The 15,641-nt window shown below is 36.6% G+C and overlaps 1 protein-coding gene across 2 annotated transcripts in view; it reads left to right on the top strand.

Moving 5' to 3' along the window:
• Cfap91 (cilia and flagella associated protein 91) overlaps positions 1–15,641 on the top strand; it is an 81,366-nt gene that overhangs the window by 34,264 nt on the left and 31,461 nt on the right. For both annotated transcript variants that reach the window (XM_046458042.2, XM_046458041.2), the window contains exons 8-13: positions 1,275–1,432; positions 3,346–3,528; positions 4,435–4,577; positions 11,651–11,767; positions 13,252–13,323; positions 14,981–15,127. In XM_046458042.2, coding sequence (XP_046313998.1) covers positions 1,275–1,432; positions 3,346–3,528; positions 4,435–4,577; positions 11,651–11,767; positions 13,252–13,323; positions 14,981–15,127 — 820 coding nt within the window. The remainder of the gene's footprint in view (positions 1–1,274; positions 1,433–3,345; positions 3,529–4,434; positions 4,578–11,650; positions 11,768–13,251; positions 13,324–14,980; positions 15,128–15,641) is intronic.

The following is a 15,641-nucleotide window of genomic DNA, read 5'->3' on the forward strand; positions in this document are numbered from 1 at the left end:
CGTTATGCAGAACATGACTATTTCTCACTCTAGAGAGAAATGTGGCAGCTGGCGTGTGTCTTATTTTTAAAAGTGTCTGTCTCTCCATACTCATTTGTCATTCCTGCCTCACCCTCCCACATGCACTCACTCTAAGAAGCTCTGCTGGTTGACATGTTTGTGCTCTCTGGGCCTTTTGGCTGAGCCCTAGCTTCTCCCTTGTCTACGTGGCAGACCCCAAACCTCATTTATCCCCCGTGCTCTGCTGCTGACTTGATACTTTCACAAGGAAGCCTTCCCATCACCCCTTTCTCGCCCTTGTTTGTCTTTCTTCTCCCCCAGAGGTCTTTTTATTCTTCTAGCCTGGAATTTATCTCCTTGTTGTACATGTTGGTTTCTAGGCCTCTTCTGGAACACAGTGCTTCTTGAACAGAATCTTGTCTTGCACGTCATTGTCTCTGGCCTCCTGTATGATGGGCACTTGTTAAATATTTGACAAATGAATGAAAGAATAATTTAATGCATGAGTTTTTAAGTAGGAGTAAAATGTGCTTTCAGAGCTCTGTTTTAGGAAAGTGAACCTTGACATCTATGTGGGACAAAGTTTGGAAGGAGGAGAGACTAGCTGCAAGGAGTCCCAGTTAGGAGAGAGAATACGAACACGAACAAGGGAATGGATGCAAAAATGGTTGGAGGAGGGATCATTGGCAGAGGGAAGAAGATGTGAGGAAAGGGGTAGATTTCTGGGGGAACAAAATGAGTACCTTTTTTTTTTTAAGATAGTCAAGGGACAGCAGGAATTTAAGCAAAGTCTGGTTCAGAAATATCTGAGCAGTCATCTGTACAGAGTTGGACACTCTAGGAGAACACTTACATGCAAAGGGAGGGGAGCAGACTTATTGAGTACCTACTATGTACTGGACACTGGCATTTTCAGATTCGCACCTCATCTTCTCTCCACTCCCCCATTACTTAATCTTCCAGCAATACCACTCAATCTGGAACTGTCCAGACCTCTTGTTCCTGTAGGTCCATCTGCCCATAGACCCCACCTACCATACTGTTTTTCATCCTTCATAACCATCCCCACACATTGTGATTAGATTCACCCTTAAGTTCCTCCCCTTTTCCCTCAAGTCATTCATCACACTTTTCTAGAGTGATCTTTTAGAAAAGTCTATGAAGACGATGCCCATGGACAAGATCCCATCTGTGGCAACTGTTCATGTGCTCTCTAGTAGAAACACATATTTGGAATACCATGAACTTATTAATGCTCTGTAATTTATTTGAAGACTGCAGGACTTTCGCCTGGAAGTTTTAAAAGAGCTGCTGAGGAGGCGTGAAGAGCGTCAAAATGAACTGGACATGAAGCACTTGAATGCCCAGTGGAGTAAACTGCAGGAAGCAAAAGAAGCCAAACTGGCCCAAATCCATCGCACACATATATCAAGTAATGGTGTAGTATGATGACGGGAGAAAATGGAAAGGGGGCTTTGCTCTCTGATTTAGCTATGATAAAGTTCTCTTTGCATCCTAGTGTTATCAGATAGGTAAGGGATGAGAGATGAGTTATTTTTCAAAGGTAGAAGGGTATCCCTCTCTACATCAAGTGACCACATACTAATAGATAGTTAAGTTGTTGATGTTATAGAGGGGGTGAGTGTTGGTTCCTCATATTGATGTCCAAGGCCCTGGATCGAGAATCCTATTGCTCCACTTTTTTTTGTCATTATTGTCCCCTAAAAATGAACTTTAAGATACATTTTTTCCCTAATCACACCTCTCCAAGAAATTTTAATACCACTGACATCTTGAATATATGTTTATGTTCTACAAATGTATTTGTACTTCATGTACAAAAATAGGAAATGTACACCTTACTCTTTATTCAATGCAGAATTAAGAATTACTTGGGCTGGGGCCATGGCTCAGTGCCTAGCATGCATGAGGCACTGGGTTCTATCTTCAGCACCACATAATAATAAAATAAAGATATTGTGCCCACCTATAACTAAAAACTAAATATTTTAAAAAAAGAATAAAAAATTCAAGTGAAAAATTTTAAATTATTAACATTTAATGGTAAAGCTTTACTTACTGAAAAACTGTTAATGTCATTTATTAAAAATTCTATCACCTCCATATGCAAATTAGCAACTGATATATATATACAAGTAACAATCACATTTTAGAAAATAATTCAAAACTACTAGTTTTCTAACAAAAGTTAAACAATTACAAAAATCAAATTACTGCTTAAAATTATTTTGGTGAATTTAAATTCCTTTTTTTTTTTTTTTTTTTGTAGTGCTGGGGATTGAACAAGCAAGCACTCGACCAACTGAGCTATATTCCCCAGCCCTTCCCTAATTCCTTTTTTTTATTTTAAAAGAGAGAGTGTGAGAGAGAATTTTTTAATATTTATTTTTTTAGTTCTCGGTGGACACAACATCTTTGTTTGTATGTGGTGCTGAGGATCGAACCCGGGCCGCACACATGCCAGACGAGCTCGCTACTGGTTGTGCCACATCCCCAGCCCCCCTAATTCCTTCTTGGATGTGAAAAAGTAACTTTTAAGTTACAACTAGATATTCATTTAGTTATTGTTAACCTTTTGTTCTTTTCAGTACTTGAATAACTAGTGAAGTATTTGACTCATTTTGTAGATAAGTAATAAAATATAAACTATTTTTACTTAATTCTAAAACTCGAAGTCCCACACAAAAGCACTAATGATTAAACAGACAATAAATATGCTCAAGGCAGAGACATCATATGATTTACACCTTGGGGGTGCACCTGGAGCCATTTAAAGGGAGTGGATCTGTGAAGAAAGGAAAAGAGCAGGTGGAAGACAGTGAGCATGACCCCTGAGCTGAGAATTCTCCTAATGGGCACCGGTGAAACTTTCCCCTTTGACTGCCAAACAAGTCTGAAAGCTATTAACAGAGTCATCTTCTGGTTATTCTGATGTTAGCTAAGATGAACCTGTAATCCTCTCTTTTGTCTTGTAGGGGAGAGTAAGTCTCTAGCACTCACTGAACCTCTTTTCCATTTACTTTGGATTTCCCTCATTTAACAAACTTTTATGGAAAACGTCTTGGCCCAAATCTTTTAAAAGCTTGCAGTTATAAAAGATTTTTGATTAGTACGAGTTGACAACTAGCTGATTCGGCTCCTGTCACTCCTGCCTATCTCATGGCAGACCTGTCTTTAGTGTCACATTCTGGCTCTAGTGAATCATCCTGAAATTCATTCAGTTCAGTAGCTTTCCAATGAATAAAACTAGAATAGTTTACTATTTTTCATTTTTAATTCAGAACAATATTTTGGAGAGAGTCATGTAGGTATGTTTTATTTCAGCAATCAGAAAGCTTGAAGGAAAGGGAAAGAATATAGAAGGGAAACTGAAAAAAAGAGATATCATCAAGGATTATTCTGATTATGCATCACAGGTCTATGGACCTCTATCTCGCCTTGGCCGTTTCCCAGACAACAACTCAGAGGACTTTGTAGTAAAAAACTACTATCTCAACACCTATGAAGGTAAACAATTTGCATAATTATAAGTCTATTATAAGAGGGTTATCTTGGACATGTGGATTAAATATATAAATTTAGACTAAAAACTAAACAATAAAAAATATTTGTAGGAAACAGCAATGAACAGATTTAATGTGATTATTAATATAAATTCATACAAACCAATATAAACTCTTAAGACACAAATGAATATATGGACACACTATAGAACATTTTAACAAGGTAAATTCAACTAGCTACTAAATGTTTGAAAATGTTTAATATCGTTAATAATCAAAGTTATGCAAAAATTAACTAGAAAAAAACTTTTATAGCAGGTTTATGAAACAAACAAGACTTTAATAATGAATCAACCTGTAAGAAAGAAATGTCAGAAAACTAGAGGGCAAAGGGATGGGTGGTCAGGTGGTAAATTCACAGAGAGGATGGTTTCTTTTCTGAAGTTTAAGAGGCTTATTTAAATTGTTTAAATTTGAGTTGACAAGTTGAAGCATCGTGTGGCCAAGATCATGAGTTGATCATCACACTGTTGAACTTTAGCTCTGACTGGCCATTTCCAGAGGAGAATATGACAATGTGAGAGAGATGAACATTCTCTTTAGAGTGGTGGCAACATGTATTTTAGCATTTTTGATTTTCTGTTGATAGTAATGGAATTTATTGTTCCTTTGTAGGGTAACATTGTTATTTTAGAATACATTTCTTATTTTATAGTTCAAGACACTGAGAACATGCGTTAATTACACAGAATCGTGCTTACCATTTCAAGGGCAGTTCATTCTATTATATGAGTACAGCTCATCAACACCTCCAACAAAATCCGTTTTAATTTTACTAAAATTAAAAATATTCATTTGAAATGGTAAATTTAAGCACTAGATACTAAAAACGTGTGCTTCCTTCCCATAGGATTAATTGAACTTGAATCAAGTCTTCCAGATTTTGTGACACAACCGAGAATCAGAACTCCAAAACCAAAAGTCGGTACCACTAAATCTGGTTTTCTGAAGAGGGCAGCAAGACTGGACTATGAGTTGGCAGAGGTTCATAAGGTATCATTGTGATCTGGAAGACAAGAGGCTTCTAGTGAGAATTCTGCAGAAAAATGCTTTAGCCTAATTTGTACTTTGTTTGGCGCGGTGTTGAGCAGGGGGTCTAATGTAGGACCTCATGTTCTTTTCTCCTCGCTAGACTTTTCTCTTCTGGGGGTTTCCCCTGATGTGCCAAACCCATGTGCTTTCCTCCCCTCACTTCAAAATGAAAGAAAACTTAGAAGTTATTCTCCCCATTTAGAGAACTCACGTTCCTTTCTGAAAAATTTCAAATTTGGATCTATAAAACAAAATTTGACACTTTACTGAGGAATAGCAAATTTCTAGGATTAGTAATAACTCTTGGTGTTAATAGTTGCAAAAGGCTCCATTTTCTCCACTTTATAATTGTTACCAGGGCATCATGAATATAAGGAGGCATCATGAATAAAAGCAGGCATATTCAACAACTTTCTCATTTAGATGAGAGAGTTTGATGGCCATCAAACTTTAGTATGCATCAGAACCATGTGGGAGGCTTGTTGAAACATGTTGCTGCCCCCCACCCCCCATTTCTGCTAGGTAGGTTGGGGTGAGGCTCCTGGAGTGCTGGCATTTTTTTAAAAAACAAGTTTCCAGTTGATGCTGATGCTCCAGGCCCAGGAAACACACTTTGGGACCCATTGGTTTATGATGTGCACCCATCACTAGTCCATGCATGTTTGTTCCATTGATTTCAGTAATAAGAGTCCATGGGAACCCAGGCTCAACATACAAATAGGACCTTGACAATGATGTATGTATCTATGAGGTTCTTTCTCATCTATTTCCCCTGTCTACTTTTACCTATGTAGAATACTGCGTTCACCATATGCTCACTTTATATAAGAATGTGTTTTCTTTTATTAGAGCTTAATCATTATACATAGTAGTTGGGTTCATCCTGTCAAACTCATGCCTGCATGGAAATTGATTTCAGCTCATTATCCCCTCTTTTCTTTCCCCCTTTTCCCTCCCGTCCTTTCCCCTCTCCCAGTCTCCTTTCTCTACTATACCAGACTTCCTTTTGTTCATCTATTTATTTGATTGATTCTTTGTGTTATCCTACCCTTCCCTTGTTCTTCCCTTTATTTTACTCTAGCTTCTGCGTTTGAGAGAAAGTATTCAACTTTTGAGTTTCTGAGTCTGGCTAATTTTTCCTAGTACAATATTCTCCATTTCCATCTACTTACCTGCAAATGCCATAATTTTATTCTTTTATTATGACTGAGTAGAACTCCGTTGTATACATATATATATGCACACACACACACACACACACACACACACACACACACATATATATATATATATATATATCTATCTATCACATTTTCTTAATTCATCCATCTATCTATTAATGTGCATCTGGGTTGATTCTATAACTTAGCCATTGTGAATTGTGCTACTATAAATATTGATGTGACTATTTTGCTATATACCCTGATTTTACATCTTTTGGGAAAATAACAAGGAGTGAGACAGCTGGGTCATATGGTGGTTCCATCCCTAGTTTTTTGAGGACTCTCCATACTGATTTCCAGAGTGGTTTTACTAGTCTGCAGTCCCACCAACAACGTACAAGTGTACCATTTCCCCCCACAACCTCACCAGCATTTATTACTGTTTGTTTTCTTGATCATTTTCATTCTGACTAGAATGAGATGAAATTTTAGTTTAGGTTTGATTTGCATTTCCTTGATTGCTAGAGATGTTGGAACATTTTTTCACTTATTTGTTAGCTGTATGTGTAGGTCTCTTCTTTTGAGAAGTTTCTGTTTCATTCTTTTGTTCATTTATTGATTGGGTTATTTGGTTTTTTGGTGTTAGGTTTTTTGAGTTTTTTGTGGGTTCTGGATATTAATACCCTATTGGAGGAGTAGCTGGCCAACATTTTCTCCCATACCGTAGGCTCTTTCTTTTTGCTCTTAGTCATTTCCTTTGCTGAACAGAAGCTTTTTAGTTTGATGGCATCCCACTTATTGATTATTGGTTTTATTTCTTGTGCTTTGGGGGTCTGTTGAAGGATGGTTGGTTCCATAGTTTAGCTATTGTGAGTTCAGCTGCTATAAACACTGATGTGGCTGTGTCACTGTAGTATGCCTCAGTTTAGGTATAAACTGAGGAGTGGGATAGCTGGATCAAATAGTGGTTCCATTCCAAGTTTTCTGAGGAATCTCCATATCACATAATGGTTGCTCCCATTTGCAGTCACACCAGCAATGTATGAGTGTACCTTTTCCCCCATATCCTCATCAAGATTTATTGTTGCTTGTATCCTTGATAATTGCCATCTGACTGGAGTGGGATAAAATCTTAAAGTAGTTTTGATATGCATTTCTCTAATTGCTAGAGATGTTGAAAATTTTTTCATATATTTTTTGATTGATTGTATTCCTTCTTCTGTGAAGTGTCTGTTCTGTCCTTAGCCATTTTGTTGATTGAATTATTTGTTCTTTTGGTGTTGAGTTTTTTGAGTTCTTTATATATCCTGGATATTAGCGCTGTATCTGAGGTGTGTGTGGTAAAATTTTTCCCCCATTCTATAGTCTCTCTCTTCGCATTATTGATTGTTTCCTTTGCTGAGAAGAGTAAGAATGTTTTTGTGGATGATTTTTGTGAGGTCTCGGAAGCCCCCATTTGTTCTTAATTTACTAAAGGTCTTACAGTGTCTTTGTTGAATTTTTTTCAGGCACTTATCAAATTTATATAGGTATTTTAAGCTGAACACTTCATTTAAAACACTGATTTCTGCTGCATTCCACTAGTTTTGATATGTAGTATTTGTCATTATTCTTATTCTAATATCTAAAAATGTTCAATATTGTTTTTGAACCTGTGAGTATTTAACAGTGTTTTAAAATGTCCAAATATGTAGGAATTTAAACTCATTTTTTTCAATTAACTTACTCAATTGCACTGTGATTAGAGCTAATAGTCTATGTGATACCTTTTCTTTGAAATTTAGTGAGGGTTGCTTTGTGGACTAGTACATGATTATACATATAACATAATCAAAGTCCACCTGTAGATCCTACTATACCCCTCATGTGTGGGGCAGGTACCTTATAGCAGATAATTCACATTTCCTGTCTCCCATCCCTGTGGCATTGCTTTGATTCAAAAGCTGTAATCACCCAATACATTTTTACTCTTATTGCTTTAACAGATTGTTATCTTTTAATGCAATTAAAAATTAGAAAAATAAGAAAAGATTTTGTTCTACTTCATTTGTTCTTTCGTTGCCATTCTTCGGTTGTTCATGTATCTACACAGACTTCTAAGTCTCCGACCTGAACAACTGGTTTCATTGTCTCACATGGTGCTCTGGCAGGCAGCTTCAGTGTTTGTCTGTCTCAAGAGTCTTCCTCCTTTACTGTTGTAGAGGGAGGGAGTGTAATAAACATACAACAGAAATCTGCCCATTTAAAATGTTCAATTCAGTGTTTTTAGCATGTTAACAAAGTTGCGCCACCATCAACACATTTAATTCCGGAATATTTTCATCTTCCCCTAAACAAATGCCAGACCCACTAGCAGTCACTTCCAATCCCCTCTTCCTCATTCCCTCACAACCACTGTTCTGCTTTTTCATTATGGATTTGCTTATGCTGAGCATATTGTGTAAATTGAATCGTGCATTAAATGGCATTTTTAAATTTGGCTTCTTTCACTTAGCATAGCATTTTAAGGTCAGTCCACATTCCCATACATCTCAGTACTCCATTCTTTTTATGACTGCATAATATTCCATTGCATAGATATACCACATTTTATTTATCCACTCATCAGCTGATGAATATTTGAATCATATCTAGTATTGGCTATTACAAGTAGTGTTACTGTGTACTTTTATGTTCAAGTTTCTGTGTGGACATGTTTTTAGTTCTCTTGGGCATATCTCTAGGAGTGGGATTGTTGGGTCCTACAGTAACTTATGTTTTACTTTTGAGAAACTGCCAGATTGTTTCCAAAGTGACTGGACTGTCTTATATTCACATCAACAATGTATGAGGGTTTCAGTTTCTCCATCATTTATTATTGCCTATCTTTTTTATTATAGTTGTTATTCCAGTATGTGTGATATGATATCTCATTGTGGTTTTGATTCACATTTCTCTAATAATTAATAATATCAAGCATCTTGTAAGTACCTGTTACTCATTTATATCTCTTTTTTGAAGATATGTCTATTTAGATCCTTCACCCATTTAAGAATTTTTTTTTTAAATTGTTGAGTTATAAGAGTTCATTGTATATTCTGGAGACTAGACCTTTATTAGATATGTGATTCACAAAGTTTTCTCCCATTCTGTGGTTGTCTTTTTCATCTTCTTAATAATATCCTTTGAAATACAGAGTTTTGATATATATATATATATATATATATATATATATATATATATATTTAGTTTCAAAGAGTGATTTTGCTGAGAATAGAATTCTAATTTGTTTTCTTTCCTCTTCCAACTCTTCAAAGATTTTACTCCACTTTCCTCTTGCTTGCATTGTTTCTGACTAGAAATCTGCTATAATTCTTATCTTTGTTTCTCCATGGATAAGAGTATTTTAAAAAAATACTTTATGAGCTAAGTCCTGAAATCATGGAGGAGAAATATTCAGAAAAGTGTAAAAGCATTGCCAAGTGCAGTATTTTCAGGCCATTTTGGTAGAAATTTAAGCTGGAATATATTTCTGAAGCTTTGTGAAAATAAGTTCTTTAAATTTGCCTTTTGAGCATATTAAAGTGTATTGTTTGATAAGAAGTTTTCTTTAATATTCTCATGTTCATTCATACTCATTCCCTCAGCTCCACTTTTGTAGGCAATTACGAGTCTGAGATTAAAGAAAATTGCATTTTTGTTTATTATTTTAATTGGATTTCCTGACCAAATATTTTTCTTTTAATTGTAACAGTTTTGAGAATTTTTTCTTTTTTTTTTTTTTTTTAAAAAAAACTTTGGATATTTTTCATTTTTTCTTGTATTTAAAATTAATTTGTTGACTAAGCAACATATTACATAGTTCAAAATTCATGAGTTATTTAAGAATATTAACCTAAATGTTTTTCTTACATACTTGTCTCTCAGTCATGTAGTTCTGTCTCTGGATGAAACTCATGTTATTAGATTCATGCATGTACTTTCAGAGAGATTTGATACAAGCAAATATCTGTATATGTTTACATATATGTGAGTGTATTTAAACATATACCTGCACAGAAGCATACATGTTCATGTACATTAGTACATTTTTAAATATGTTCTAGCAAATATGCCTAAACACATATAAGTCTCTTTTAGAATTCTTTATAATTCACATGTAAATAGATAAAGTGTGCTGTTCTATCCTTGCATTTTTACTTAATATATCTCAGAAATCAATTTATGTCAGTATTACCAGAAAATCTTTCTTATAATTTTTCACACTTTCATGATATGGTATAAATGTACAAAAATGCATTTTTGATAGATATTTAGATTGTAACTAATGCTGCAAACCAAGTATGGTGCCTCACAACTGTAATCCCATCTACCTGGGAGGCTGAGGCAGGAGGTTCAAGGTCCACCTGGGCAACTTAGCCAGACCTTGTCTTCAGATCAAAAGTAAAAAGAGGGGGTGCCCTCAGTGGTAGAGTGCACCTGGGTTCAACCCCAAGTACTGAAAACAAAAACCCAGACAACAACACTACACTGCAGTGAGTGACATTTTTTTGCATATAATTTGGCACATGTGTGAACATATCTAGAAGATAAATTCCTTGACTTGGAATTTCTGGACCACAAATGTACGTGTACTTATAATTTTGTGGATATTGCCAAATGCTCTTATGTAAATGATTTATCAATGTTAGCTATATTCAAAAGTGCCATTTTCCCACATCCTTATCTACATAATTAGTTATGGATGATTGGTTTTGAAATAGTTTCATGTGGTATTGTTCAGGACTTTTCCCTCAAGACTTCATAAATTATTAATTGCTTTTAGACTGCTGCTGATTTCTGTGGAGTCCCCAGTTGTGGTTATTGATATATATTTGCTGTCAGTTTTATTTTGGGCAAACTCAGAGGCTCCATTACAACCACAGTTAGATGGTTTTAAATTTTATCCATAATTTGCATTTTTTTAACCAGTTTCAGGTGTGTGTGTGGGGGGGTGTGTGTGGTGTGTGTGTGTTTTAAAACAGTGTTTATCTATGTTTTTAAGAAAAATATAATTTAAAGTTTATTATATGATGAGAAATTAACTGAAGTATGATTTTAAAATAACAAGCAGAATTTTTCCTTCTTTTAACTTAAAAATATTCCCCTCTGGTCAAAACAGAACCAATGAGCAAGATCTTACATTATGTGTTATTTGAGGACTTTTAGTGATCAAAAATTTTAAAAAGATATGTCAAAATACAAACACACGTACACTCTCTCACTAGGAAACAAGCTAATTTTTTAAGAATCTGAATGTTCAAGTTTCAAGGCCAAAGAAAAGATCTCTTCTCCACTTTGAGATAATTGCCATCAAATGTGCTTCAGTTTCCCTAGTAACAATAAGACATACCAAATATTTAAATCATTTGCTGCATAGCAAAATTTCCTAATGCTCAGACATTCATGTGATACAGCAAATTAGCTCATGTGGAAAAACAGGAGTTGGAGTTTTGCTTGTGTGCACATAAGACAGAACCTTTTAAAAACTCATAATAGGTTGGGATTGTAGCTCAGTGGTAGAGCACTTGTCTAGCATGTGCACGGCCCTGGGTTTGATACCCAGTACCACACACACACACACACACCAAAAAAAATTCTTTAAACCTCCCAAATCTTTTATTAAAATAGATACACTAAGAATATGTGCCATATTTATTCAGTGGTTACCCATTCCTTAGGAGTATCACAGCACCCCATGGGAAATGCATACACCCCAGTTTGTACTTTCTCAAGCTGACCCAGCATAGCCATAGAAATATTGTTTCTGATTGATATTCAGATCTGCAGCCTCGATCTGTTAGTGGAGGAAAATACAAAGAAAAGGGATGACATTAGTTGGCATTATTTCAGGCACTGTTGGAAAAGAAGAGCAAAGGTCTGGAACCAAAGAAACCTCTGCGCCTCCTTCAAAGAAACCCCATACCTGAGCCTCGGCTTCCAACTCCAACCTTGGAAATGAGTTCCAATGTAAGTTTGAAACTTTTATTTGAAATGCAGAATTCAGTATTGTAATCAGTTCATTTCAGGATAGTTTGGGTTGGAAACAAATCTAATTTAACAGTGTTAGTTTCTCAATCTCTGATTTTTTAAATTGATATTACATATTTATTAAGGCAAGGAACTATACAGAAAAAACACATTTGTTCTGTCAGTCTCTGATTTAAAGTTGATTTTATTTTTTAAAATTTATTTCATTTATTTATCTTTATTTATTTTACTCTTATATACTAAGCATCAGCTACACATAAAACTAAGCATAGTGAATGAAGTGAAATAAACCCAGTCTTTTTCAAGAATAAAATCAGAAAGAATGAAAGCTCTTCTGATGAAAATAGGAATCAGAAGGTAATCTTTCACATGCCAAGTTGAAAAAGAAGATTGAGAGATGATCAGTTACCCTACTGTCTCTCTTCCCACGTGAGTGGCCGAGGACTGTGGGAGTCAAGGAGGAAGGAAATGCTACAGATATCCTAGGGACAGACGGGCTTCTGGACGAGTCTCCCTAACCAGGGCTACTTCTCATTAAACTCAACTTGGGCAAGATACCACAGTTGGTTAAAAAAAACTGCTAGAGATGCCACAGTGCAAAGTTATTTATTGAGAGAAACAGAACTGCCAGGTAGATTGGGCTCTCTCTCTGCCTGGCCAGCACAGAATCTCTGCGTGGAGGGCAAGTCCCCACAAAATGTCCACCTGTGTTCAGAAGGTGTGCTACATCAGGGTAGGGTTGACAAGAGATCTCATGAATGCCTGTCACCACCTGTGATGACCTGTGTGGCCTCCATGGAGGGACTGAAACACTCCCACTGACTGGCCCCTTTCTGGACGTCATGCAGGCCTTTGGTTGCACATCTTTGGGCTCTAGGTGTTTGTGCTCCCATCAGGCTGTTACTTTCTTTGACACTGAAAGGCACCTTGGTTAGATTTCCAGATCCTGATCTTTCTGCTTTTTGCACAGAATTATTTAAGGTGATTTTTGTAGATTAACTTATGCAGTATATTCTGAAATTTACCAGTTTAGCTAAATTCCTGTGAGAAGTACCTCCCTGCAACATGGACAACAGAGTTGTATTCTTTACTAGCTCATGATCAAACATGAAAATACTATGCTGAAAGGTTGATTCATGTTGCTTCAAGAAAGTTTTTTTTTTTTTTTTCTTTTGGAAATGGCATCATTTGAAGGGACAGCATGGTAGTCTTATCATTTTGGGGCTTTAATATGATCTGGTAATGATGTTTATGATGAAAAAAGAATAATGTTAATGATACATTAAGTAACATTGTTTGAAGTACTACATATTCAATGAGGGCAGAGACTGTGCTTTATTTCTCTTTAAATCCTTCTGGCATCTAGCATCATTTCTTGCTTGAAATAAATCTTCAAAAAATATTTGATGCTTGGACTGCTGCTCTTCTCAAGCTGCTTGGTTCTTCTCCCTTTGTTCTTTCAGGAAGAAGAAGACATAGAAATGGCTGTGATCTACCTTCAAAGCTTACTCCGGGGTAGAGTCGTTCAGAACATGGTGTGTAGGTCCAACTACAGGCCCTGTGTTTCTCCTTTGAGAATGAGACTTTTAGAATGCATATGTGCTTGGTTTGTTGGAGTGAATTCCCTCTTGCATCCTGCTACCCCGTTCAGCTGTCTTTTAATTCACCTACCCATCTCCTTCTAGTGCTGTTGTTTGTCCAGGTGGGTGACACAGTGTTAAGGAGTGGAAGGACATGACTACTTCTTGCCACAGTTGTAAATAAGGCAGTGTGAAACTTATTTCATCCCTTGAATTACTTATTCAATGAAATTTCTCACCTGAATTTTGACTGTTAAAGTATTACAAATTAAATGGCTTCCCTAATTTTCCACTGACTCATAACAGTTATTTGAATTTGCGTAGTTAACTATACCTGCATTATAAATGACATAGCTCATAGTGATAACTCCCCTTTTAAACTTGTTTCAGTCATTTTTTTATTGCTCTGACCAAAAGACCAATCAAGAACTACATAGAGGAGGCAAGGTATATTTGGGGCTCATGGTTTTATAGGTCTCAGTCCATAGACAGCCGACTCTGTTGCTTTGGGCCCCAGGTAAGGCAGACCATCATGGCAGAAAACTGTGGAGGAAGAAAGCAGCTCAGAACATGGAACCAGGCAGCAGAGAGAGACAGAGAGAGACAGAGACAGAGACAGAGAGACGGGGAGGAACAGAGACAGAGATGAGACAGAAAGAGATAAAGAGAATGAGCTCCCCTCATCATAGACAAAATATAAACCCCAAAGGCCCGCCCTCAATGACCCACCTCCTCCAGCCACAACCTACCTGCCTACAGTTACCTCCCAGTTAATCCCCATCAAGACATTGATGCACTGATTAGGTTAAGGCTTTCATAACTCAATCATTTCATTCTAAACTTTCTTGCATTGTCTCACACATGAGCTTTTGGGGTCACCTAGTATCTAAACTATAACAGAACCCTTATTATATTCTGACATTGTATATTTTTTGTTCTGTTTTTGTTTGTTTGTTTTTCTATTAGGAATCTCATTTTACAGTCAAGTAATCTGAGTTTGAGATCGGGTTAGTTCCCTACCAGCCAGTTCACAACTCTGGTCTTCCTGACTGTAAAGGCTTAGCCAGATTATTGTGCAGCTGGAGCAGGCACACTTTACCTTAAAAAAAAAAATAGGCTGATTTAAAGCTCCAGATAATTTTACCCCTAAAGAACTTTGATCCATGGAGTAACTTCAGGGAAGCTGTATGAGGGAGTGGTCTTGCATTCCATCGTATTCTTTACTCTCCCTTCAGTACTTCCCAGGAGGAGTGCTCCAGGTAAATTCACACTGCAGCCTGTCTTACAAATCAAGGGCACATTTTTGGAAATGAAAACATGACCATGAAAAATGCTGCCCCCAGGTTTCTTAGGGAAGGAGCAACTGAAGTTGAGGGGAAGGCTCTAGTTTCTTACTGTGACCCTATATTTGTCACCTTGTCTTGCTTGCCTTTCTCTGTTTGAGCCCCTGAAGCATTGAAAAGGGAACCAAATTCTAGCTCTGTGGATCCCATCAGCCCAAAAGCCAGGAAAGAACTCTCTGCTCACAAGTTCTTCACATTTGTGAAGCTCCTAGTGCTGGGAAAAAAGGGATGGTAACCTGCCAGCTTGTCTTTGATTTGATTTACCACAGATGTTTGAAGGAAAAGAAAAGCGACTGGAGTTGATCCAGGAGCTGCGCACCAGCCACGCACTCCAAGAGGATGAAAAACTGGTAAAGAAAGCCGAGAAGCAAGTGACCCTGGCCTTACAACGGCAGAGAAACTTGCACGAGCACAAGGTTCTTCCTTTTCTTTCTTGTTTTTATTATTGCACAAGTGATATTTTAATAATAATAAATGAAATGTTACAGAATATCCCCTACCACTCTCTCAGCATTTTAAACAATGTTGTTGTAGTTGATAATTTGGGATTATGCTCTCACTGAATTGAATATGGTATTTTTATCTTTATTTGCAAAAAAAGAAAGAAAGGGAGAAAGGGGGAGCGGGGGTAAGGAGAGAGAAGATAAATTCCTAAAACAAAGACAAATGCACTTTTTTCAACTTAAAGATTTTTTTCTTTCCTAAATATTGGTAACTACTGTATTTTAGTTGGTGAGGACCAAACAGAATACATAATAAAAACAACATGAAAAAAGTGAGAAATGGGATTTTAAAATATCAGCACTTATTTTTGCATTTTGTAGCCATATACAGCACATGCTGGTTAAATATGTAACTACCTACTATGGTATTTGGTGACTTTCATCTGACCTGTCTCTCTGACACCTGACACAGCTAAGAACTGCAGCT

The sequence above is a fragment of the Marmota monax genome, unplaced genomic scaffold (assembly GCF_021218885.2).
Source record: "Marmota monax isolate L192 unplaced genomic scaffold, Marmota_monax_Labrador192_F-V1.1 WCK01_AAM20220418_F8-fsc00052, whole genome shotgun sequence".
Classification (NCBI taxonomy): domain Eukaryota; kingdom Metazoa; phylum Chordata; class Mammalia; order Rodentia; family Sciuridae; genus Marmota; species Marmota monax.